Raw genomic sequence first — 26,107 nt, 5'->3', positions numbered from 1 at the left:
AGGCATAACCCTCAGCAATGAAACCAGAGGAACCAATCAATTGGGATTAGTCATGCTCACCCATGTGATTCTAGTCCTCTGCTGGTGATTTCCCTTTGACTTCCTAGACTTGTGTGATCTGCACGACTCCCAATAAATGGATCTCGAGAGAGACTGTGTTACACTTACATTTGGGCAATGCCCTTTAACGGAGAGAGAATGCAGGTTTGAGCTGTACAATTTGCTATTATGGCCTGTACTAAAATATTTATTCTTAGGCAGTGGCTCTGGTTAACTTCCAGAATTAAATTCCCCTTACTATTTAAATACCATTTTAAGTGGAGGCAGAATAGGTGCTTTAAAAGAACATAGGAATCAAATGGTGGTTTTCCTGCTGATGGGACCGTGTTGAGACTAAAATTTGGTTTTGGAGGACCTTTTTCTCCTCATTGTTGAAGGCAGAGTTTTCTTGTTCACAGAAGGAGCATAAAGCCTGGTCTCTAGTAGAGGGGCACAAAAAGCAAGAATTGGGAAGCTAAGAGTGTTTTGGCAAATGGCCAATAATATGCCTAATGGGATAGGGTTCCTACTTCACTAGGTAGTGCTGTTGACCTTGAAGTACAATGTGCTCTCCAGACCAAGGGTAAAGAGAAAGATGTCAACAGGAGGTGTGGGGGAGGGAAGGACGCCCTCTCTGCCTAGAAAATCACAAAAACAGTAATCCCATGAGCTATATTCCCAGGTACTATAGCATTTCCTGATCTTGCCTAACAGGATTACTTTACTGAATTGTAAAAATTGTCAAAGTATTGCATATAGAGAGAGGGTAGGAGACATGGAATTTGCAGATAGGAAAGGAGAAAATTTGCAATAGAAAAGGCTTGGAGATCCTGTTGCCATCATCCACCAGGCTGTTGGAGGCTGGAATTAGTCCAGAAGCCTTCGGGTAACACCAAGGTATCTCCCTGGCCAGGAACCTTCAGTGCCTCTTGACCTCTTCCAGCCCCACATGACAGCTAGGCTCTCTGTAAAAGGAAACCAATTAGAAGCAAAGTCAACATTCCCAGCGCCCTGAGGACACGGGGAGATTAGCTAAGTTCTCCCTGGCAAGTCTGTCAAGAGTCTTGTAAGGCTGGTAGCCATGCTAACTTTTTAAATGGCTGATTGAGGGCCCAGTATTTGGTTTGATTTTTAAAATGGAGAGCAGACGGCCTTGAAATGAAGGAGTTAGGGTCCACTCCTACACTCACCCTTCCAATGAATCTTCCTCAGATCCCAGGTGGGCCCCCACAATGAAACGGCATTGTTCATCTGGGATAATACCCAAGGTTCGTTGTCTCACATCAAGGACATGGACATACAAGGAATGAGTTTATGAGCAGAGGTTTAATAGGCAAAACAAAGAGAAAAGCTCTCTTCTGTAGAGAGAGGGGTCTTGAGTGGGTCTTTTGGTCCACAGTGAAGTGCAGGAGATTTTATAGATGAGCTTGAGGAGGTAGTGTCTGATTTACATAGGGCAAGAAAGATTGGTCAGACCAGGTGTGCCATTTGCATAGCACGTGAAGAAGTTGGCTGTCCCACTCTAATCTTTTATTATGCAGATGGATTCTCTACCTGGCCAGTTCCATGTTGCCTGCTTTTTTACTGTACACATTGTGACAAAGAAAATGGAAGATGGGGCCTCCATGTTGAACATGCCTGGCCCTCAGTTAGCCCTTTTCTATTGATACAGCTGCCAGCATTCACCTTACAAGCTTTCAGCTTGCTTATCTATGTTTGCAGCTTGATTTTCTGGGCTGCTCTTTGTTAGAAAAGAAATGACTTGGGGGCTCCTTTTTGTTAAAAAGGGAAGCCTTGCCAAGGACTCCTTTACCCTCACTGTCTACCTAAATAATTTCTTTCTAGCTCCTGTTTCATTTCCTTTATATATTTAGGTGTTCTGAATGTTAAATGTGTATATATATATATTTATATATATATTTCTCTTGATGAATTGATCCCTTTATTATTACATAATGACCTTCTTTTTCTCTTTTTACAGTTTTTGACTTAAAGTCCAATGTATCTGATATAAATATAGTGATTCCTGCTCTCTTTTGGTTTCCATTTGCATGGAATATCTTTTTCCATTACTTCACTTTCAGTCTATATGTGTCCTTAAAGATGAAGTGAATCTCCTGCAGAAGGATAGAATTGGGTCTTGTTTTTTAATAATCTACTCAACCATTCTATGTCTTTGGGGCAGGGAGTATAGAAATATACCATTTTATTACAGTCTCACAAAGATAAAAATAGTATCTCAAAACTCCCCCAATTCTGCAGGTGGAGGAGGGCAGGACACTAGCCTACCATCCTCCACCTGCGGAACTGGGGGAAGACAGATAGCAGTCAGTGTGAGTTTTCTGGCTCGCTTGAGGCCAGTGAGAAGGTATGAGAATGGAACCAAACTAAAAATGGCTGATGTTACTTTAGGAGCCTGAAAAGAACAGGGCATCCTTGAAGACCCAGCCACCCCTTTTAGAATGCGCAATAAAGGCACCTTTCCAAAGCTACTAAGCAGGCACTTGGCATTTCAGTATTTTGTCTCATGTTTGCACAAAAGTATTCCTTTCACCCAGACCTGGCACCTTTTATGCTTCGGAGTTAAGACCTGCGGAGGGATGGGTGGCAAGGCAGCTCCTAGAAGAGATCACCCAGCACAGCTGCCCTGGGCTCAGGGTCTTGATTTCTGTCTAGTCCCTGGAACTATTTATATTTAATAAATTTTATATGAATACCTGGATAAATAGAAAACATAAAATCTGAGGGTTTGGGAGAGAAAGACTGGGGACTAGGCAGGAAGCCAGAGCTGGAGAGCTTTCCTCAGGCCAGCTTGACCTGGTCCTTGACCTCTTTGGCTCCTGGCTTCTTCTCCTTTGTTTTTCTCCACTTCTGTGACTTCTTTCTTCATCTCTGAGTCTCTCTTTTTCATCCTGTTTTAACCCTCTTGGATTTTCTGAAGATGGGAGAGATCTTGTGGCCACCCTCTCCCTCCTCAGCAGAACCGAAGAACTCTTCCTCACAGGTAATTCCTCTGTCAGAGAAACAGATGGAGATGCTTGTCAGGGTCTTCTTCATTCTCGATGCCACCCTCTTGAGGGACAGCATCCTCAGGAATCACCTGCATTTGGACTGCAGATGGATGGGGCTGCATTACTAGGTTCTCAAACAGCCATTATTTAATCTTCTCCAGGTACTCATTAGTGTTCTAGTTAGTCATATTGGAAGGACTGATGTAGGGCTTGAAATATGGTCTGAAGTATTCAAACTAGTCATTGTATGAAGGCTCATTAGAAATCTCCATATCCAGAGCCACAGCTATTTCTTATTTCCAGCACTGAGCAACGTTATAAATGGTGTAACCACCTTCTGCCATCAACAGTATAGGCAGGTTGAAGCTCTTGACAAATTCCATACACTTGGCATGCACTTTAATGGTCAGATTATAGCAATCTAACTGATCCCTAAACAAGGCATCTGAGACATGCCATAAGACCACCACACTAGACAGGAGCATCTCTATTACTTTGGACATGATCAGTTTCAAAATGGCCTCACAGGACTCATAATCAATCCCATCTAGGAGCAGACAGTTAACAGCATAATATCTGCCTTGCCAGTCCCAATATCCCATAGGTCCCCATTTCCTGGGAAGTACTCTCCATATTTATGAAAGGACACAGTCCTGACCTGGCCTGTAATATAGAAGGTCTCTTCCATGCCATCATCATGGTGAATATCAACATCAACATACAACGCCCTCTGGTGATACTTCAGCAGTTCCAGGGTGGCCCAGATTGTATCACTGATATAACAGAGCCAGATGCCTTGAACTTCTTTGCATGGTGCAGGCCCCCAGCCCAATTCACAGCAATGTCCATCTGCTGCTTATTAAGTTTCACAGCACTTGCCACAGAGCCACCAGTAGACAACTGACAGAAGTCAAACAGGCCATCAGATACTGGACAGTCCTCACTAACATTAAATTTCCGCATCTGCTTGCTGTGCTTGGACACGTAATCTGGACAGATGGAGCACAATAATTTAATGCAGTAATCACTGTGGTACTTGGTCATCTCCTCAGCATTGGCTTTGTGAGGGTGAGGGTTTCCATTTTTCAGTAGAACCCATAGTTGAGCAGCAAACTGTGAGTCATGCAGAGTCAGTGAGGCTTCCTTGGGTGGGCTTGTCCATAATAGTAATTTCCAATATCCCTATCATAGTAGTAACAGACTTTCCTCCTGGTGCCCTGCCTTTGCGCCATCTTGCTCACCTCCTGTCCCTCTGTCCCTCCTGTCAGTCATTCTCCGTTCTATGTCTTCTTATTGGATAATTTAAATAACATTGACAATAGCATGTAAATAAATATTGAAAATCATAATAAGTAAAAATGACAGGAACAGAACTAGGAACAGGTTAATTTCATAGCATGTTACACTTCCTCTCATTTCAGCTCAGGTATGCTTTAAATTTATCCATCTCATATCACATTTGCTGTCATTTCAGATTTGGTCTGCTCTAAACTTACCCATCTCCCTCCATCACTGGAACAATTCCATAAAGTCCTTATTCCTTAAAGCACCACTGATACCATTAAAGCCACTAACAGAGACTGAACTCAGAATAAAGGAAATCATAGAAAAACTAGATCAGCAAATCCCACCCAGACCTTTCACCCACATGAACACCACTACCAGCGCCACACACAGCACAGCCACCATCCTCAACCCTCGAGATACGTACTGCAGGGGAGACCAGCTGGACATCCTGCTGGAAATGAGGGACCACTTGGGACACAGGAAGCAATATGGTGGGGATTTCCTGAGGGCCAGGATGTCCTCCCCAGCCCTGATGGCAGGTGCTTCGGGAAAGGTGACTGACTTCAACAATGGTACCTACCTGGTCAGCTTCACTCTATTCTGGGAGGGCCAGGTCTCCCTGTCTCTGCTGCTCATCCACCCCAGTGAAGGGGTGTCAGCACTCTGGAGTGCAAGGAACCAAGGCTATGACAGGGTGATCTTCATTGGCCAGTTCGTCAATGGCACTTCCCAAGTCCACTCTGAATGTGGCCTGATCCTAAACACAAATGCTGAATTGTGCCAGTACCTGGACAACAGAGACCAAGAAGCCTTCTACTGTGTGAGGCCTCAACACATGCCCTGTGCTGCACTCACTCATATGCATTCTGAGAACAAGAAAGTTTCTTATCTCAGCAAACAAGAAAAGAGCCTCTTTGAAAGGTAAAAATAATTACTTCTTGAGACTACGTGTGCAAATATTGTGATTTGGCCTATATACTGATCCAAAGAAAAGTCTTGTGAGTGCATCAATTTTGGGTGTCTTTAGTAAGAACCTTTTGGGAAAGGATCTGTGAATTCATTTAGAGACAGTGCCCATTCTCTAGTAATCCACAAACTTTTTGAATATTTAATTCTTATCAATGAGATAAAAATATATACAGAATAAAAACTAAAAGAAAATGAGAAATGCACATTTGTATATGTGTGTATGCTCTAATACATTTTTTCTGCATCTCAATAAATCCTCTCACATGCCTTCCGGGTAACTGTATCCCATAGCCTAATAGGCAAAGAAATGGAAATTTACTAAATGGCCTGAAACTGTAGGCATAATAATTGACTTATCTCTAAGAAATAACTGAGGCACTGGATAATCTAGTTTCTGTATGTTTCCTGATTTGAGGCCACCCACAGATTAATTTCTGTATTTGTGTCTTTAAGGTCAAATGTGGGTGTAGAGATTATGGAAAAATTCAATACGATTAGTGTCTCCAAATGCAACAGTAAGTACTCCTGTGTTTGGTGGGTGGTGCCTAGTTTTAGACTCATTTAAAGGGTTTCTTCTTTCTACTGGATTTGTTCACTGTTTCAGTCCTATCAGCACTCTGTTCATCTGGCTTATCTAAGGTTGGCCAAGACACCAGTTATCTAGGTGAGTGAATAATTGAATCACTGGGATATCATAAGCCTATTTTAGTAACTGTAACTCTCATCATCAGTCTATTTGTCAGTCAGTGAATTCCCTGCCCGATTTATACAATAACCTTTAAGTGTTAACTCTTTCCCAATTCTGTACCTAGTTCTTTACCTCACCACAACACCCCTCTTCATACCACTGCCATCACCTCTTCCCACATCACCACTAGCCCATCACCATCTAGAGGTTTCCAACCTGCCATCTGGGTGTCAATTTATTATAATCCTTCCCTCTGGATCTTTGCCACCTTTCAAACAATTGTTAGCATACAAAATAGAACTTCCACACTTATATTTACTAATTACTCTCCAATTTCTTTGAATCCAAATAGCCTAGGAAACTCCTATCTAAAATGATTCAAGGCAAGAGCTTTTATGTCTCTGCAAGTTCAGCATTAAAACCTTGCTAATCACAAAAAAAAAAGAAAGAAAGCCTTGCTAATCACTAATAAACCTATCTACACTGAAGTCTAAATACGTACCTAGATATAGAAATGTTGTTTTTCACTACACATACACGAGTACACGCATACCAGTTATTAAAATATTAACCTACTTCTCTCGGTTGATTAATAATCACTGCCCCAAACCTGCCATGGGCTCCTCACCATCATGGCTTCCTCACCATCATGGCTTCCTCACCATCATGGCGACCTCAACACTTGGATTCCAAGACTCTTCTAAACCCCTCCAAGACTGAGGGGTTAATCCCTGGCCCATCTTGGACCTCCAAGATACTGTACAGCCTATAGCCATATTCATTTGGATTGGCCAGTTCCCAAGTCAAACTGGTTGTTAGTATTTTTTATGTCACCTTTATTTAACTCAAAGGATTTGTATTTTGATAGTGGCATTTAAGACACTTACAGTGTGACAAACTTAGGGGTAAAGTGAGCTAAAATGATAGGATAATTGAGCTTCCATTCCTATGCAAGAATTCATGACTTTACTTTCATAGAAAGGCTAGAAAATACTTAAATTTTCCCCCAGAAAGCCATTCTTTTCTAGGAGGAAACATATACTCTTATAATGAACATTAATGCACATTATTTAGGAAATTCACATCACAGAAAAATTTTTATTAAAAAAAAAAAATCTGTTCCATTAAGAGAATACTTCAATAAGACTTTTTCCACCATTACCACCACCCTTACCCCCTCTTAGGATACTTAGAGGATAGAAGGCTCTTAATAAATACTGATGGGTAATTTGATGTTTTAGAAGATCCTATCTTACTGATTCTTTGGCAGAAGAAACAGTTGCAAAGAAAGAGAAATGCAAGGTTGGAATGACATCCACAATCCCCAGTGGGCATGTCTGGAGAAACACATGGAATCCTGTCTCCTGTAGTTTGGCTACAGTCAAAATGAAGGAATGCCTGAGAGGAAAGCTCATATATCTAATGGGAGATTCCACGATGCGCCAGTGGATGGAATACTTCAAAGCCAGTATCAACAGTATGCCTCAGTCTAAGTTATAATTCTTACCCCTTTCAAAAACTTCTTTTCCATTTCAAAGGGGAGAAGGGAATATGGGAAATGCCTCTTTATTTTTCATATTCCTCAATCACAACACACCAAAATTTTTCACAAGGCATTGTTATCTTTCCTTTAAAAAAAAAGACAGCTATCTAACTGGAAGGAAACCAGTGTAGAAAAAGGTTTACTATATCCCTATCTCTGCAGAATTCACACTTCAGTATGTACCCAGTAGGCTCAGAAAACTATTGATGGAGCCAAAGATAACTTAAGATATTAAATTGTCCAGCTTCTAGAACCAGCATAATGATTAAGGGTATGATTCTAAAACCAGACAGCCTGGGTTCAAAACTTGACTTCCCTACCTCCTATCTGGGTGACTTTGAACAAATTACATAACCATTCCATCTCTCAGTTTTCTCATCTGTCAACTAAAGATGAAAAGAATTTCTATCTGGTAAAATAAGGTAATCCATACAATGCATTTAGAATATTGCTTCTCACATGGTTAAGTTCTCTTTTGTGTAAGGTATTATTACTGTCATCATTACCTAAAAGAACAGATGTCAGAAGTGAAATAGACTGCATCAGGTAGGCACAAGTAAAGTATGGGTTTGGAGTCTAACAGACCTAGGCTGTGCTATTTAGAAACAATGACTTTGGGCATGTTATTTATTTTCCCTGCCTGGTGTTTCTCATCAATCAACCAGGAATAATAATAGTGATATAGTTTAAATGATTATCCCCTCCAAATCTCATGTTCAAACATGATCTCCAACACCAGAAGTGGGACCTAGTGGGAAGTGTTTGGGTCATGGAGGTGAATCTCTCATGAATGGCTTGGTGCCCTCCCCATGGTAATGAGTGTGTTCTTGCTCTGTCAGTTCATGTGAGAACTGGTTACTTAAAAGAGCCTGGCATCTCTCTTGCTCCCTCTCTCACCATGTGACACACTGGCTCCCCTTCCCTTCTGCCATGACTGAAAGCTTCCTGGCCTCACCAGATGCTGAACAGATGCTGATGCCATGCTTGTACAACCTGCAGAACCATCAGCCAAATAAGCCTCCTTTCCTTATAAACTACCCGGCCTCAGGTATTCCTTTATAGCAATGCAAACAGACTAATACAAGTTTGTATAGAAGATTAAGTGAAGTAATGGATATAAAGTATTTAACACATTGCAAGGCGTAGTGGCACATAGAAAGTGCCCAAAAAACCAATAGCCATTGCAATTGTTATCATTACTTAATTTAAGGGTCAGGAATAGAATCCAATTGCTAAAATCCTAGTTCAGTTGCTCTATTTACTAAACCAAGAGTGCACCAGTAATAACTCCAAATTTGCTAATGGACCTTAGCTACCTCACCTACAAAACCACTATTGGCTGTCCCTCTATGACCCCGGATCCTGGCTCTCATCACTGAGAGAAATGCAGTAGCTGTGGCTCCATCCTGGCCTTCCCAAAATGAGGCCACTTATGATCTCAAACTTAGAAGGAAAGTTGATCCAATAAAAGTAGGAAAATTGGTAGGGCCTTAGTTCTAAGTTATAAGAAAAATTCTCAACAGAAGGTTTAAATTGTCAACTCAAAGAGCTTTAAATTGTGATCTCTGGTAAATGACTAAACTCCTAGGGAAACCTCAATTACCTCATCTACAAAATTCAGGGTCTAGTAACAGCCTTTAGCATCACATTCCATAACAGTGATTCTCTTAGGTCATATAAAGGACTGAGTTATGGAGTTACCTACCTCTTCAACTCATCTTTTAATTTGTCATAGAAAAACAACTGTTGTACATTGTGTTAAAAGTTAAATTCTATGGCCAGAGTGTGATTTGGAAAAGAAAACTGAAGTAAGTTGGAAGCAGAGTGAAGAAAATAGCTCTACCATTTTCCTCCAACTTACCCTAGAGCATCTCTGTTTTCCAGCCTCACTGGGTTAAGTCTTCAAACGTAGCCCTTTGCTTCTAAGACAATCCCGTGTTACAAAGCATCAATAATCCTTCTCTGCACATTTTCCTCAAAAGTTCTAACTACAAGGCAGTTAGCCCTGCTGTTCTGGTAAAAGTCTAATTAATATGATGAAAATGGAAGAACTTCATTTCATTCTATTCATGTGTCAATTAAATATACATGAGAGGATCCTTGAGGTTAATGGATAGATCAGTCCAAATAAATGCTTTGTATATTGTAAAGGGTTCCACAAATGACTAGTAATACTTATTATTATAGTAAGGCACTTAATATTATCCCATGCATATGTGAAGGAAACACAGAAGTACAGAATATAATTTCAGTCTTGAGGGAATTTAAACAGTGGCTGGGGAAATAGGGTTTACATATTTTTTAATGAAAAGACCATCAATTAGTACCGTTCTCTATCCTCAAATGAGTTTAGTCTACAGTCAACAAAATGTACAAAAATAATATCTACAAAACTGACCACATAATCCTCCAAGGAAGTTACTTCACTACCTTTCCATCCCCACTCCACTAGATTCCACATGATTCTATAAGGTAGCATGAACATAATCTCTCACATTTACATACACTTTTTTAATTTTTATTTTTTTTATTTCAGTAGGTTTTTGGGGAGCCAGTGGTGTTTGGTTACATGGACAAGTTCTTTAGTGGTAATTTCTGACATAGTGATGCACCCATCACCCGACCAGTGTACACTGTGCCCAGAGTATAGTCTTTTATCCCTCATCAACCCTGAACCTTTCCTCCGAGTCCCCAAAGTCCATTGTATCATTCTTAGGTCTTTGCATCCTCATAGTTGAGTTCCCACATATGAGTGAGAACATACGATGTTTGGTTTTCCATTCCTGAGTTACTTCACTTAGAATAATAGCCTCCCATTCCATCCAGGTTGCTGCAAATGCCATTATTTCATTCCTTTTCATGGCTGACTAGTACTCCATAGTGTGTGTATGTGTGTGTATAACATTTTATATATATACAACATTTTATATATAATATATATAACATCTTATATTATATATATACAAATAAAACATTTTCTTTATCCTCTCATTGATTGATGGGCATTTGGGCTGGTTCCATATTTTTGCAATTGCAAATTCTGCTGCTATAAACATGAGTGTACAAGTATCTTTTTCGTATAATGATTTTTTTTCTTCTGGGTAGATGCCAAGAAGTCAGATTGCTGTATCAAATGGTAGATCTACTTTTAGTTCTTTAAGTAATCTCCACACTGTTTTTCATAGTGGTTGCACTAGTTTACATTCCCACCAACAGTGTAAAAGTGCTCCCTCATTACTGCATCCATGCCAACATCTATTGATTTTTTGAATATGGCCTTTTTTACAGGAGTGAGGTGGTATCACATTGTGGTTTTGATTTGCATTTCCCTGATAGTGATGTTGAGCATTTTTCCATATGTTTGTTCACCATCTGTGTATCTTCCTTTGAGAATTGTCTATTCATGTCCTTAGCCCACTTTTTGATGGAATTGTTTTTTTCTTGCTGATTTCTTTGAGTTCTTTGTAGATTCTGGATATTAGTCCTTTGTTGAATGTATAAATTGTGAAGATTTTCTCCCACTCTGTGAGTTGTCTGTTAACTCTGCTGATTATATCTTTAGTTATGCAGAAGCTTTATAGTTTAATTAAGTCCCATCCATTTATCTTTGTTTTTGTTGCATTTGCTTTTGGGTTCTTGGTCATGACGTTTTTGCCTAAGTCAATGTCTAGAATGGTTTTTCTAATGTTATCTTCCAGAATCTTTATGGCTTCAGGTCTTAGATTTAAGTCTTTGATCCATCTGGAGTTGATTTTTGTATAAGATAAGAGATGAGGATCCACTTTCATTCTTCTATATATGGCTTGCCAGTTATCCCAGCACCATTTGCTGAACAGTTGAATAGGGTGTCCTTCCCCAACATTATGTTTTTGTTTGCTTTGTCAAAGATCAGTTGGCTGTAAGTATCGGGCTTTATTTCTGGGTTCTGTATTCTGCTCCATTGGTCTGTGTGCCTATTTTTATGCCCGTACCATACTATTTCAGTGACTATGGCCTTATAGTATAGTTTGAAGTCAAGGAATGTGATGCCTCCAGATTTGTTCTTTTTGCTTAGTCTTGCTTTGGCTATGAGGGCTCTTTTTTGGTTCCATATGAATTTTAGAATTGTTTTTTCTAGTTCTGTGAAGAATGATAGTGGTATTTTGATGAAAATTGCATTGAATTTGTAGATTGCTTTTGATAGTATGGTCATTTTCACAATATTGATTCTACCCATCCATGAGCATGTGATGTGTTTCCATTTATTTGTGTCATCTATAATTTCTTTCAGCAGTGTTTTGTAGTTTTCCTTGTAGAGGTCTTTCACATCCTTGGCTAGGTATATTCCTAAGGATTTTACTTTATTTTATTTTATTTTATTGCAACTATTGTGAAAGGGGTCGAATTCTTGATTTGATTCTCAGCTTGGTTGCTGTTGGTGTAAAGGAGAGCTACTGATTTGTGTATATTAATTTTGTATCCTAAAACTTTGCTGAATTCATTTACCATTTCTAGGAGCTTTTGGGATAAGTCTTTACGGTTTTCTAGGTATACTATCTTATAATCAGCGACAGGAAGTAAAAAGATTTCCTCTTTACCAATTCAGGTGCCCTTTATTTCTTCCTTTTGTCCAACTGCTCCAGCTGGGACTTCCAGTACTATGTCGAAGAGAGGTGGTGAGAATGGGCATCCTTGTCTTGTTCCAGTTCTCAGAGGGAATGCTTTCAACTTTTACCCATTCAATATTATGTTGGCTAGGGGTTTATTGTAGATGGCTTTTATTACCTTAAGGTATGTCCCTTCTATGCTGATTTTGCTGAGGGTTTTAATCATAATAGATGCTGGATTTTCTCAAATGCTTTTTCTGTGTCTACGGAGATGATCATGTGATTTTTGTTTTTAATTCTGTTTATATGTTGTATCACATTTATTGACTTATGTATGTTAAACCATCCCTGCATCCCTGGTATGAAACCCACTTGATCATGGTGGATTATCTTTTTGATATGCTGTTGGATTTGGTTAGCTAGTGAGGATTTTAGCATCTATGTTCATCAGGGATATTATTGGTCTGTAGTTTCCTTTTTTTGTTGTGTCCTTCCCTGGTTGTGGTATTAGGATGATACTGGCTTTACAGAATTATTTAGGGAGGATTCCCTCTTTCTCTATCTTTTGAGATAGTGTGAATAGGATTTGTATCAATTTTTCTTTGAATGTCTGACAGAATCAGCTGTGAATCTATCCTGAACTTTTTGTATTGGCAATTTTTTTATTACCATTTCAACCTCACTGTTTGTTACTGGTCTGTTCAGAGATTCTGTATCTTCCTGGTTTAATCTAGGAGGGTTGTATATTTCCAGGAATTTATCCCCTCTAGGTTTTCTAGTTTATGTGTTTAAAGGTGTTTATAGTAGCCTTGAATAGCCTTTTGTATTTCTGTGGTATCAGTTGTGATATCTCTGACTTTATTTCTAATTGAGCTTATTTGGATCTTCTCTCTTCTTAGTTAATCTTACTAATGGTCTATCAATTCTATATATCTTTTCAAAGAACCAGCTTTTTGTTTCATTTATTTTTGTATTATTTTTGTTTCAGTTTCATTTACTTCTGCTCTGATCTTCATTATTTATTTTCTTCTGCCAGGTTTGGGTTTGGATTATTCTTGTTTCTCCAGTTCCATGAGATATGACATTAGTTTATCTATTTGTGCTCTTTCAGACTTTTTGATGCAGGCATTTAAGTCTATGAAATTTCCTCTTACCATTACTTTTGCTGTATCCCAGAGGTTTTGATAGCTTACATCACTATTATGGTTCAGTTCAAAGAATTTTTTAATTTCTATCTTGATTTTATTGTTGACTCAATGATCATTCAGGAGCAGGTTATTGAATTCCATGTATTTGCTTGGTTTTGAGGGTTCCTTTTGGAGTTTATTTCCAATTTTATCCCACTGCGGTCTGAGAGAGTACTTGATATACTTTCAATTTTCTTAAATGTACTGAGACTTGTTTTGTGGCCTATCATATGTTCTACTTTGGAGAATGTTCCATGTGCTAATGAATAGAATGTATATTCTTCAGTTGTTGGGTAGAATGTTCTGTAAATATCTGTTAAGTCCATTTGTTGTAGGGTATAGTTTAAGTCCATTATTTCTTGGTTGACTTTCTGTCTTGATGACCAGTCTAGTGCTGTCTGTGGAATGTTAAAGTTCCCCACTATTATTATGTTGCCATCTCTCATTTCTTTGGTCTATTAGTAATTGTTTTGTAAATTTGGGAGCTCCAGTGTTAGATGCATATATATTTAGAATTGTGGTATTTTCCTGTTGAATTAGTTATTTTATCATTATATAATGTCCCTCTTTGTCTTTTTAATCTGCTGTTGCTTTAAGGTTTGTTTTGTCTGATACAAGAATAGCTACTCCTCCTTGCTTTTGGTGTCCATTTGCATGGAATATCTTTTTCCACCCCTTTACCTTAAGTTTATGTGAGTCCTTATGTGTTATTAACAGGTGACTTTCCTAAAGACAACAGAAACTTGGTTGGTGAATTCTTACCCATTCTTCCATTCCGTATGTTTTAAGTGGAGCATTCAGGCCATTTACATTCAATGTTAGTATTGAGGTATAAGATACTGTTCTATTCATTGTGCTACTTGTTGCCTGAATACCTTGATTTTTTTTTTTCATTGTGTTATTGTATATAGGTCCTGTGACAATTATGCTTTAAGGAGGTTCTATTTTGGTGCATTTTGATAACTTGTTTCAAGATTTAGAGCTCCTTTTAGTAGTTATTGTAGTGCTGGCTGATAGTGGCAAATTCTCTCAGCATTTGTCTGGAAAATATTATCTTTTCTTAATTCATGAAGCTTAGTTTCACTGGATTCAAAATTTTTGGCTGATAATTTTTTTGTTTAAGGAGGCTAAAAATAGAACCCCAATCCCTTCTAGCTTGTAGGGTTTCTGCTGAGAAATCGGCTGTTAATCTGATAAGTTTTCTTTTATAGGTTACCTGATGCCTTTGCCTCACAGCTATTAAGATTTTTTCCCGTCCTCTTGACTTTAGATAACCTGATTACCATGTGCCTAGGCAATGATCTTTTTGTGATGAATTTCCCAGGTGTTCTTTGAGCTTCTTGTATTTGGATGTCTAGATCTCTAGCAAGGCCAGGGAAATTTTCCTCGATTAGTCCCTCTAATATATTTTCCAGACTTTTAAATTTCTCTTCTTCCTTGGGAATACCAATTATTCTTAGGTTTGGGCATTTAGTATAGTCCCAGACTTCTTGGTGGATATGTTCATTTTTTTTAAATCCTTTTTTGTCTTTGATGGATTAATTCAAAAGCCTTGTCTTTTAGCTCTGAGGTTCTTTTTTCTGCTTGTTCAATTATATTGCTGAGACTTTCCAGTGCATTTTGCATTTCTCCAAGTGTATCCTTGATTTCCAGAAGTTGTGATTGTTTTTTATTTATACTATCTATTTCACTGAAGAATTTTCCTTTCATATTCTGTATCATGTTTTTAATTTAAGTTGGACTTCATCTTTCTCTGGTGCCTCCTTGATTAGCTTAATAATTGACCTTCTAAATTATTTTTCTTACAATTCAGAGATTTATTCTTGGTGTAGATCCATTGGTGGTAAACTGGTATGATCTTTTGTGGGAGTTAAAGAATCTTGTTTTGTCGTATTACGAGAATTGGTTTTTGGGTTTCTTCTCATTTGGGTAGACATGTCAGAGGGAAGATCTGGGATTCAAGGGCTGCTATTCAGATTCTTTTGTCCCACAGGGTGCTCCCTTGATGTGGTTTAATCCTCCTTCCCCTAGGAATGGGGCTTCCTGAGAGCCAAACTGTAGTGATTGTTTTTGCTCTTCTGAGTCTCACTACCCAGTGGAGCTACTGGTCTCTGGGTTGGTACTGGAGAATGTCTGCAAAGAATCCTGTGATGTGACACATCTTCAGGTCTTGCAGCCTTGGATACCAGCACCTGCTCCAGCGGAGTTACCAGGGGAGTGAAGTGGACTCTGTGAGGGTCCTTGGTTGTGTTTTTGTTTAGTGTGCTGGTTTTGTGTTGGTTGGCCTCCAGCCAGGAGGTGGCACTTTTAAGAGCACATCAGCATCCTATAGGCAGGATGCAAACTTGCCCTAGGGACACAGTTTTTCAGCATCTCAGAGAGGCTGCAGTGGTGATCCTGTTCATTCAAAGGGTCTATGGATTCTCCTGACTTTCCTGGTATGTTCCTGTGGTAGTTACTGGAGCAAAAGTTCATGATGTGAGTCTCCACATGCTGCTCTGTCTGTCCAAGTGGGAGCTGCAAGCTAGTCGTGCCTCCTATCCACCATCTTAATCCAAGAAACTACGTAACACTTTGAGTGTTCAAATAATTTTCAAAAACATCTCCTCATCTAAACCTATAATAAATTAGACATGATTAGCTTATTTAATTATACCAATTAAATCTCTTCTATCTTTATATCTACTCAATCTTGGTAACTATATCCTCATTTTATTTTGGGATTGCCTATTTGTTATCAGCACTGAAGTCAGTGGATCTGCATGAATCTGGAAAATTGCAACACCAGCTTGCTGTGGATTTGAATAGGAACATCAACATCCAGTGGCAAAAACATTGTTATCCCTTGGTAGGATCAATGACCTATTCAGTCAAAGAGATGGAGTACCTCACCCGTGCCATTGACAGAACTGGAGGAGAAAAAAATACTGTCATTGTTATTTCCCTGGGCCAGCATTTCAGACCCTTTCCCATTGATGTTTTTATCCGAAGGGCCCTCAATGTCCACAAAGCCATTAAGCGTCTTCTTCTGAGAAGCCCAGACACTATGGTTATCATCAAAACAGAAAACATCAGGGAGATGTACAATGATGCAGAAAGATTTAGTGACTTTCATGGTTACATTCAATATCTCATCATAAAGGACATTTTCCAGGATCTTAGTGTGAGTATCATTGATGCCTGGGATATAACAATTGCATATGGCACAAATGATGTACACCCACCTCAACATGTAGTGGGAAATCAGATTAATATATTGCTAAACTATATTTGTTAAATAACACAAAAGTCTGAAATTCATTCACTTAAGTAAAAAAATTTATTGACTGTCTACTAGCAGGCCAGATGCTGTTTGGCTCTGAATTCCCAACTAGCAAGAGCAGAGAATCTACATTATGGCTGATCCATAAGCCACCAATTCAGCTAAATGAGATGTTTTTAATCTGGGCTTTCACTTAAAAGTAAAACTAAAAACACTCATGAAAAGAGTCTACCCTTCTTGATCAGAGCCATACCACTCTTCACCAATGGGAAGTCAAGATACCTATGGGTAAAAGTTCTCTCTGATGCATGAAAATTCAGAGTGATAAAGTAATTTTAAAATAAATATTTGGAGAAAGCAGTCCTGTTTGTTTATTTCTATCACTAAAGACAAGCTCTAGATGAATTTCCAAGTCAGAAGAGAAGTCTTGTGAGGCAATTCTCCCATAGTCATAGAGAGGATTCTAAGTAAGGAAACGTGGGTCCTGAAAACCTCTAAATTTTCTCTCTCTGTAGGAACTCCTGATACTAGGCTCTAATCTGATTCTATAGCATTTTTCATCCAGGTTTATAGGATAACACAGGTAAAAGCACGGGGCATTAGAATTCAGGAAGTTTGTCTTTAGTCTTGTTGCTGTTGATCATTTGAAGACTTTGGAGGGTTGGGTGCAGTGGCTCACACCTGTAATCCTAGCACTTTGTGTTGCAAGACAATCAAAGACTGGAGAGGCCAAAAAAGGTTCAGAAGAGTTTATTAAATTAAGGTGATCAAGGTCAGGAGATCGAGACCATCCTGGCTAACACGGTGAAACCCCGTCTCTACTAAAAAAAAAAAAAAAAAAAAACTAGCCGGGCGAGGTGGCGGGCGCCTGTGGTCCCAGCTACTCCGGAGGCTGAGGCAGGAGAATGGCGTAAACCCGGGAGGTGGAGCTTGCAGTGAGCTGAGATTCGGCCACTGCACTCCAGCCTGGGCGACAGAGCCAGACTCAGTCTCAAAAAAAAAAAAAAAAAAAATTAAGGTGATCACCGGCTCAGCCAGACATATGTCCAGAAAGTCTGAGCCCTGAACAAAGGGCTTTTCCTACTTTTAAACACCTTCAGGCAGGAACCACATGAGGCAGGAAGTGAGTTACAGAAGCAAGAAACAAAGGCAGCATTACAACATTTCTTACATCTGGAGAGAAACAGGTCTTTCAACCTAAAATCATCAGTCTTGTGACCCTGCAGCCATACAGGAAGGTAAGCAGGAACTCTCTGGGCCTGTAATAAACTTTGAGGAATGTGCAGTTGGGGAGTATAGATAAGGTCCACTGTCCACAGAGAGAAGACAGGCTGTTAATATTCCCTTTTAACTTGAGTGTGGGGTTGGGGGGGGTCACCCTTTGCAGCAGCTTTAAGAGGATTTTAAAATTGCTAATACTACTATTATTAGGTTGTAGTTGATTCCATTAATTCCTTCTTCATTTGGAGGCTGAGGTGGAAGGGTCACTTGAGTCCAGGGGTTTGAGGCTGCAGTGACACACCCCTACACTACAGCCAGAGTGACAGCGTAAGACCCAGCCTCAAAAAACAACAACAAAAGACTGGATAAGTAACTTCAGCTCTCTGGCCCTCATGTGGTACTTTGGGTACTACCTTGAGGGGCAGTAGTCAGGGGAGGTACCCCATGGGGCAGAGTACTAGTTCCAATACCACTGCTTCAGCCAGAATATCAGTCACTCTTACCTATATGTATATGGAATCCTGGGTCAGCTTTTTGTTTGAAAAAATTCCGCGGCTTAAAACATGTTTGAGAGCTGCTATTGTCTGAAAACGATTATGTAGATAATCAGTAACAATGGTTCCTATAATCTACACATGTAGGTTAACATTTTAATCACTCTCATTTGCATTTTAATAGGCCTTCCCAAGACTTGATCAAAAAAGAGGGTTGGATATAAGAATTTCAGTTGAAGAGAGCAATGTGATTATTGTCAAGCAGTTTGGTACCATATTCTTCCTTAATTTTGTACTCTTCACCGTGCCCCAGATACTACTGGGCCCCTGACCGAATAGACAGAATGGCAAGAGTAGCTGCATCTGGAAAAAAACAATTATAATAGGGCAGCTTAAATATGTTTATCCAGGTTTTTTCGGGGGGGGGGGCAGGAGACAATACCTTTTCTATTTATTTGCCAATAATCACAGTTCATAGTTCAATGCCCCATATACACTCAGATGGTCAAAATTTTTTTTAAAATCCCTACCATATGCTAGGAATTGTTCTAGTCTTTAGGTATACAGTCATCAAAAAGACAAAGATATCTCACCATCGAAGGCTTTATATTCTAATAAAGGAAAAAGATAATAAACAAAAAAGACATAAAATGATTCCATAATTCACGATAAAGTCATATGAAGAAAGCATATCACATCAGTGATAGTGTAATGGCATGGTGGTGATGGAGGTGACTAGATATTTAGAAAAGCATCTCAGAAGAGAAGCATTGTGAGCAGGATAAAAAAGATCAAAAAAGGAGGCAGTCATGAGACAAAATGGAGGAAGACAGAGGCTTGAGAAGTTAGAGAAATAAGCAGGAGCTAGATCTTATGTGGCCTTATTACCTATGGCAAGGAATTTAAATTTTATCCTAATTACAATGGGTGGGTAGTTGAGGGAGAAAGGAAGGGGAGAGGGAAAATAAGAAAGAAGGAATGAAAGAGAATAAGAGAGTGAAGAAAAGAGGGGGAAATAAAGGGAGGGGGAAGCAGTACCTTAACTCAAGCATCACCAGGGACTACTATAGCTGCTAAGATAAGAATGACCAAGGGTTGTGAAGCTCCAAGAATGGTAAAACAGCACCTGCTTTCTTTTATTAATACAGTGATTTTCCACTACCCCTTTCTACTTGAGGTAAGGATGGATAAAAGGCATTGAAGATCTTGCAAAAGGGGCAGAATATTTAAAGGGAACATAGAGCACTATAAATTTAGCACAGAAACTGAAATTTGAATGTGACCCAAAGATTTTTTTTTAAGAAAAGGAAAAGAAGATATATATTTGTAATATGTGAACTCTAAGAGGGAATGTAAGCTCAGATAGAAAGTTACATTCAGAATGATGATTCTCAGAAGTTAGCACTTTCTAGCAGCAATCCATAAAGGTTTGATGGTTCTTCTGAAAACCAAACCAATATACATACAGAGTTAGCTGTGGCAATGTCTGTGTGATGTTTTGTATGTTTATTTCCTGTCTGAGATGATTGGCCAGTATATATATATATAGCAAGCACAAGTTGCTCTTCCAACAGAGGGAAAAAGTAAAAATGACTGACATACAGCCCTTGGAGCTGAATGGATTCTTCAATATTTTGGATAAATACTCCACAAAGAAAAAAAATTGTAAAAATGTCCAAGGGAAACTATTAACAAGAGGCAAGCATATTAAAGAGTATACTGAAAAGAAACTGACAAGGTGAGGTTTTTTTTTTCAAGAGAGGGTATTTAAAAAGATAAAAAGTACCAGTTTGTGTTGAATTCTTGCAGTTATAATCTTTCTCATCATTGTAACTAACAGTCTGGGTCCAATGAGGAGGTAGAAACCACCCAGTGGGCCAAACAGGGGAAGTTTGTTATAAAGAATTACTAAACGCTGATAAATGAGTGACTATCAGATAAAAGAAATCTCTATGTGGTATGCCTAAGGCTGAGGGACGATGTCCAAAAGGAACTTAGAAGAAGGTCCCTCCCCAAGGCTGTGGTTCAGCCTTATTGGGAAATGTATAACAGAGAAGATCGTTGGTTTTCCCAGGCTAGAGCTGGTCTGCAGTTGCTGCACAAGCAGAAGGGAATCCTCCGTAGTCCAGGCAGGGTGCAGGCAACCAGGAACCAGGGGTGTGGACAAGTGGGTGAGGGCCCAGGACAAAGATGAGCTGTGCAGGGGGCCTGCATGGGGAATCGAGTGCCCATGCAAGCAGTAGGCCTTCACAGACAGGGAGTGCTGGGGTGCTGTAGCTAATGTGGAAGGCCAGGAAAGGTTATTGCCAGGCCAGGATGAGGCTGCAAGGTTGCCAAAAGATTGCTTATTCTGGGAACATGGCTGGGGAAGAGCCCCACTGCATGGCCCCATACCAAAAACACTAGCCTACTGCACCGCCACCAGAAACAGCAGGAGAGTTCCTTCTTTCTGCAATGTCCCTCCAAAGTCCTCTGCTGAGAAAGGTTAGCAATGTGCTCACTATACAGGAGGGTGCTCAAGGGAATTCTGTCCATGATTGCAGAGAATGTATAGAAGGCCACATTTGGAGTCAAGAGGCAACAAATCATTAACTGACACAGTCATCAACCCAATCCTTTCTACTGGGTCATTTCTTTAGGAAACAAATAGACTGCTCTCTAATAGTTTGCATCTCAGAAAAGAAAACATAAATTTAAATATATATATGTGTGTATAGAGAATATAAATATTCTCCATGTGTGTGCAAATATGCTATATATACAGAGATAGAGAGAGAGAGAGAGAGAGATCCCCTGATACTGTATGTTTCTCTTGAGGTATGGCCACATATCTTCTCCCCTTTTCATAAAACCTTCTTGAAAACATGGTCCATATGTTTTTGTCCTTGCTACCTCCTATTGTCTGTTACAACACATTCCAGTTGGGCTTATGTTCTAAATCACTCCTGCCAAGGGTACTGATGGCCTTTGTGTTGTCAAATCCAATGGCTACTTCTTTGTCTTCATCTAACTCAAGTCTCTCAGTAGTGTTTGACCCAATTGACTGTGCCTTCTTTATTCACTCACTCACTTTCCTTTGTTTCTGTGCCACAAATTTCTCTGTGTTTTCCTCCTGCTTCCTTGGTCACTCCTTCCCATTTTCCTTGGCCAATCCCCACTCTGCTGCTTGGCCTCTAAAGTTGGAGTACCCTGGGGTTCATTCCTAGGCATCTACTTTGCTCTATCTATATGCTAATTTGTGATGATATCCACTCCCTGGCTTAAATACCACCTCTGATTTCCGTAACTTCTAGGTATTTGTCTCCAGCTCTGATTTCTCCATTGCGCTTAAGACTTGCATATCTAATTGCCTACTTAATTTCCCATTTACCTATCTAAGAGGCATCTCAAACTCAATATGATCAAAAGGAGAACTCTTGATTTATATTCCAAAATGCATTTGTCCCTAGTTTTCTCCAGTTCAGAAATGTTTCCAAGATTCATACAGGCAGTCATAAATTGTCGTTGATTCATCTACTTCTCTCATTCCTCTCAAAGTTCTGCCATATTTTTTTAGAATATATGAGGAGAATCTTTCTCCTCTTCTCTATCACCATTGCTACCATCTTAGTCTAAACTATGTCACCTCTTTCCTGTACTCAGGCAATAACTGATCTTTTGCTCATAATCTTGAAACTTCTACAACCCATTCTTCACCCAGTAGCCAGACTGAGCTTTTTAAACTGTAAATGAGATCCATTTGACATCCCTATATAAAATCCTGTAATGGTTTCCAAACTCCTTTCCATGATCTGTAAGGATGAGTCTTTCTTGTCACTTAAATCTCAGATAAGTTTTCCTGACCACACAATCTAAAACTAGATCACTCCATCTCCCTATTATTCTTAATTACTTCACTGTTTCCTTTTCATGAGTGTATGTATCACTATCCAAAAAATTTCATTAATCTAGTTGTATATATTATTTTTACCTGTTCTACTCACAGTAAACTCTAGGTTCTCTAACAGTAAGGACCGTGTATTTGTTCACTAGGTGCCTTGTTCACAGCACCAGGAATTATGTCTAGTATATGTTAAAGATTCAGTCTATAGCTAACAAACAAAATACAATGATTCATTTTACATTTGCCAGGGAGTAAGTGGAATGTAACAAGCACCTATTTAAACAGATGGTTTTGTGTAAAAAGGGCTTTTTTACACAAATAAAGACATGTTCTCTGCTAGGAGAATATATCCAAAATATGACAGAGAGGCCCCAAAGTTCATCAAGCCTGCAAAAGTGCCCCACAAAAAAGAATTCTCAATCACCCACCAGTTCTCTGCATGGTGTCCACTGACAATGTGTTCTCTTGTTTGGAGTTGTCGCGAGACTTCAGATTTTCTGAGGAAAGCCTATCCATAGAGTCACTTGGGGTATTTTTACACTATGACTTCAAGGACCACAGCTGTTTCAGAACTAAGGGGTTTTCCATTCCCAAACATGTGTTCACAGACAAGAAACAAACAAGTTTTACACAGCCACAAGAGCCAGTTAAGAACTCACAGGTACTTTTCCAGCCACCCAGATAGGAGAGATCATTAAAACAGGTGCAAAAGCAAAACTATGGAGACTGCCCTTCTCTATCTCTAATCTTGCCAGTGATCAGTGGAGGGCAGGGAAGAAGAAAGCAAAAGGAATTAGAAAGGCTGTGTCTGCCGAGGGGTTCTCCCAAGTCAGAGAAAGAGAAGAAAAGGGAGAGAGCTCAGAAGAAAGTGTAGGAAACAAAAAAAAAAACTGATAGTGAGAGCCTCTCTTAATGACAAGGATAGGCTGGTTTTGATGGTGAGACAGCATCAAGATAAAATATTTCTCTAATAACCGACCAGCAAAAGTCCCCAGTGCTCTGTGGGAAGCAAGCACGGATACAGTCACTCAACCTAACATCTAGTTGGAGAGAGGAAGAAGGACATCAAAAATACCTGTTTACAGCTGGTATTTCTTTGCCTTGTTTTATGTATGACATTGTTTGGGTGAGAAATGTATGAATATGTCACAGGAATTCAAAATATGGGAAAGATCATTGTGGTCTAGAGTCATGCTGGAAAGTTTCCTGTAGAGATTGCCCCTGAGTCGGGGATTCACTGACTATAGAGTCTAGATTGGTGCAGGGGCAGGCCATCCCAGGTGGGCAGCAGGATGAGCCATAAACAAAGCCAGAAAAGCAGGAAGAATTCCTTTTTAATTTGTATCTTTGAATATGTGTGTATCCATGTATTGTGCTTTGTATGTGTATTTTTAATTTACATAAAAATGTTGTGATAAAGATTTATAATGTTTCTTTCTTTCTTCACTTAGAGCTGTTTTAACGAGCCCTTCATGTTACAGATAAATCTAGTGAGTTGCATCTATCTGCTGGATAGTGTCCCACAATACACATCCACTACTTGTTTCTTAACCATTTCATAGTAATACATATTAAAGTCTATTTAATTCCCTACAACTACACCTATATATATAATCAACTGAAGACAAACTTTGTATGTGATTCTTTATGGACCTGACTGAGAAGTCCTCTGTGATGTATCCAGATTGAATTGCTTGGACATAGGGCATAGATAAACACAAACTAACAAAAATATTGCCATTCTGCTTTCAAAACGATCATGTTAATTTGGACTCTTACATAGTACAACAGAGTTATGTATAAATATCCAATCTATATTATGACCTAGTTCAGCTGAAGTCAGTAACAGGAGGATTGTTTAGCTTTAGAAAATATACTAATGTAATATATCATATTTAAACATAAAAGTTTAAAAATTCATATAATTACCTCAATGAATCAGAAAAGGCCTTTGTCAATAACTCAACTTCCATTAGTAATAGAAACACTTCACAAACTCTTTCTTAAAAGAGAACTTCCTCAATCTAATAAAAGGCATTAAGAAAAGCAAATATCATACATCCAACATCATATATTTAATCACACGTAGTAAAACGTTGAAACTAGCAATGAAAACAAGGCAAACGTATCCAATATGGCCACTTCTAATCATCTTTGTTCTCTATGTGTGACTATATAAAAGCACTATTAAAATGAAACACTTATATTTCTACATATCAGCCACAGATATTTGTTTGGAAAATGAAAAAAAATAAAAACATATAGAACGTGCATATATATGTATGTATATACATACACACATAAACACATATACATAGATGGGTGTATAGTTTATATTTATAATTATAAATACAATTTATGTTTCCCAAAATAGCAGACTCGCTTATAATCTCCTTTTGAGAGCAACTAGAAAAGCTAGAGAATGTTATATTTGATCTGTTAAGCATCACAGAGCAACTGGGGCAGTGAGAAGTTGAGAGATCTAGAATCTAGAGAGAAAGCAAGAGAGGAACAAAGGGCAGTTAGGGAAATAGAAGGAAAATTAGGTAACATATTCAAAGTGCTGATGCTCTTAACCACCAAAAACAAAAACAAATAAATAACACTTGTCAATCTAGAATTGTATAGCCAGCAAAAGTAACCCTCAAAATGAAAGCAAAATAAGATTTTTAAAAATGTAACCTTGAGAATTTGTCACTAGAAGATGTCTTACAGAATATTAAAGATAGTTCTTGAAGCAGGAGATAAATTCTCCCAAATGACAGTAGAGAAAGGCAAAGAAGAATGAAAAAGAAGGAAACTAAATGTACAAATCTAAATGAACAAGGATTTTATATATATATATATATATATACACAAACACACACACACATATATACAATAATATATAATATATTGTGGTGTTTTAAATATTCGTAGAATTAAACCAGTCAGTGGTGAGTGCCTATAGTCCCAGCTACATGGGAGGCTAAGGTAGGAGGATCACTTGAGCCCAGGAGTTCCAGTCCAACCTAGGCAACATATTCCTTTTCCATCTCTAAAAGAAATAAAACAAAATAAAATAAAATAAATAGTTCTAGAACTAAAATGCCTGACAATAGCAAGAAAATGTGAAGGAGTTAAATGTAAATGGAGTACAGTTTTCTAAGGTCCCTCATTTCCTAATGATTAGTAAAAGTACCAATTTATATTAGACTTCATTAAGTCAAAGATGCATATTGAAATTTCCAAAATAGAGTAGAAATTGTTAAAGTAGTTTGTATAACAAGCTAAATGAGAGTGGAAATAGAATAATTTTAGAATTTTTGATTAATACACAAGAAGTCAAAAAGGGGCCAGGCATGGTAGCTCATGCCTGTAATCCCAGAACTTTGGGAGGCCGAGGCACGCAGATTATTTGAGGTCAGGAGTTCGAGACGAGCCTGGCCAACATGGTGAAACCCTAGCTCTACTAAAACTACAAAAAAATTGGCCAGGTATGATGGCTCATGTCTGTAATCCCAGCTACTCAGGAGGCTGAGGCACTATAATCACTTGAACTGGGAGACAGAGGTTGCAGTGCGCCAAGATAGCGCCACTGCACTCCAACTTGGGCAAGAGAGTGAGACTCCGTCTCAAAAAAAGTCGAAAAGGGAGAAAATAGAATAGAGAAGTTGGGACAAATAAAAACCAAATAGTAAGATAAAATTACATAGATATATCAATGATAATATGAAATATAAATGGACTAGGAAGTTCCAGCTGCAAAAAAAATGGCAGAGTGGCTTAGATGAGACTAACATTTCTCATAGAACAGTATTAAACTCTGGAAAAAATACATTTTTAAAAATGATATGAAAGCACTAGAAAAAGGCCAACAACTGGCAGAAACTGGAGCGAATTTGACACTTAAAAGTAGCAAATTATGCTGCCTGGGAGTCAGCTTTAAGGACTTTTA

General features: G+C 38.8%; 1 protein-coding gene and 1 pseudogene across 6 annotated transcripts in view; one reads left to right on the top strand and one right to left on the bottom strand.

Moving 5' to 3' along the window:
• LOC105476465 (NXPE family member 4) overlaps positions 1–26,107 on the top strand; it is a 64,775-nt gene that overhangs the window by 10,450 nt on the left and 28,218 nt on the right. The window contains exons 3-6 of one of the 6 annotated variants that reach the window (XM_011732437.3): positions 4,525–5,258; positions 5,760–5,821; positions 7,265–7,471; positions 16,052–17,450. The exons of 3 other annotated variants lie outside the window; for them this stretch is intronic. In XM_011732437.3, coding sequence (XP_011730739.2) covers positions 4,525–5,258; positions 5,760–5,821; positions 7,265–7,471; positions 16,052–16,587 — 1,539 coding nt within the window. In that variant the 3' untranslated portion in view covers positions 16,588–17,450. Of the gene's footprint in view, positions 1–4,524; positions 5,259–5,759; positions 5,822–7,264; positions 7,472–16,051; positions 17,481–26,107 lie in introns of those variants that run through there. 2 more of the 6 variants (XM_011732438.3, XM_011732440.3) reach the window with 2 other exon arrangements.
• Positions 1,968–4,528, bottom strand: LOC105476464 (histone deacetylase 1 pseudogene; annotated as a pseudogene).

This window comes from Macaca nemestrina, chromosome 12 (genome assembly GCF_043159975.1).
Source record: "Macaca nemestrina isolate mMacNem1 chromosome 12, mMacNem.hap1, whole genome shotgun sequence".
Classification (NCBI taxonomy): domain Eukaryota; kingdom Metazoa; phylum Chordata; class Mammalia; order Primates; family Cercopithecidae; genus Macaca; species Macaca nemestrina.
The sequence above is the reverse complement of the archived record's forward strand: the minus strand, read 5'-3'. Positions and strand labels throughout refer to the sequence as shown.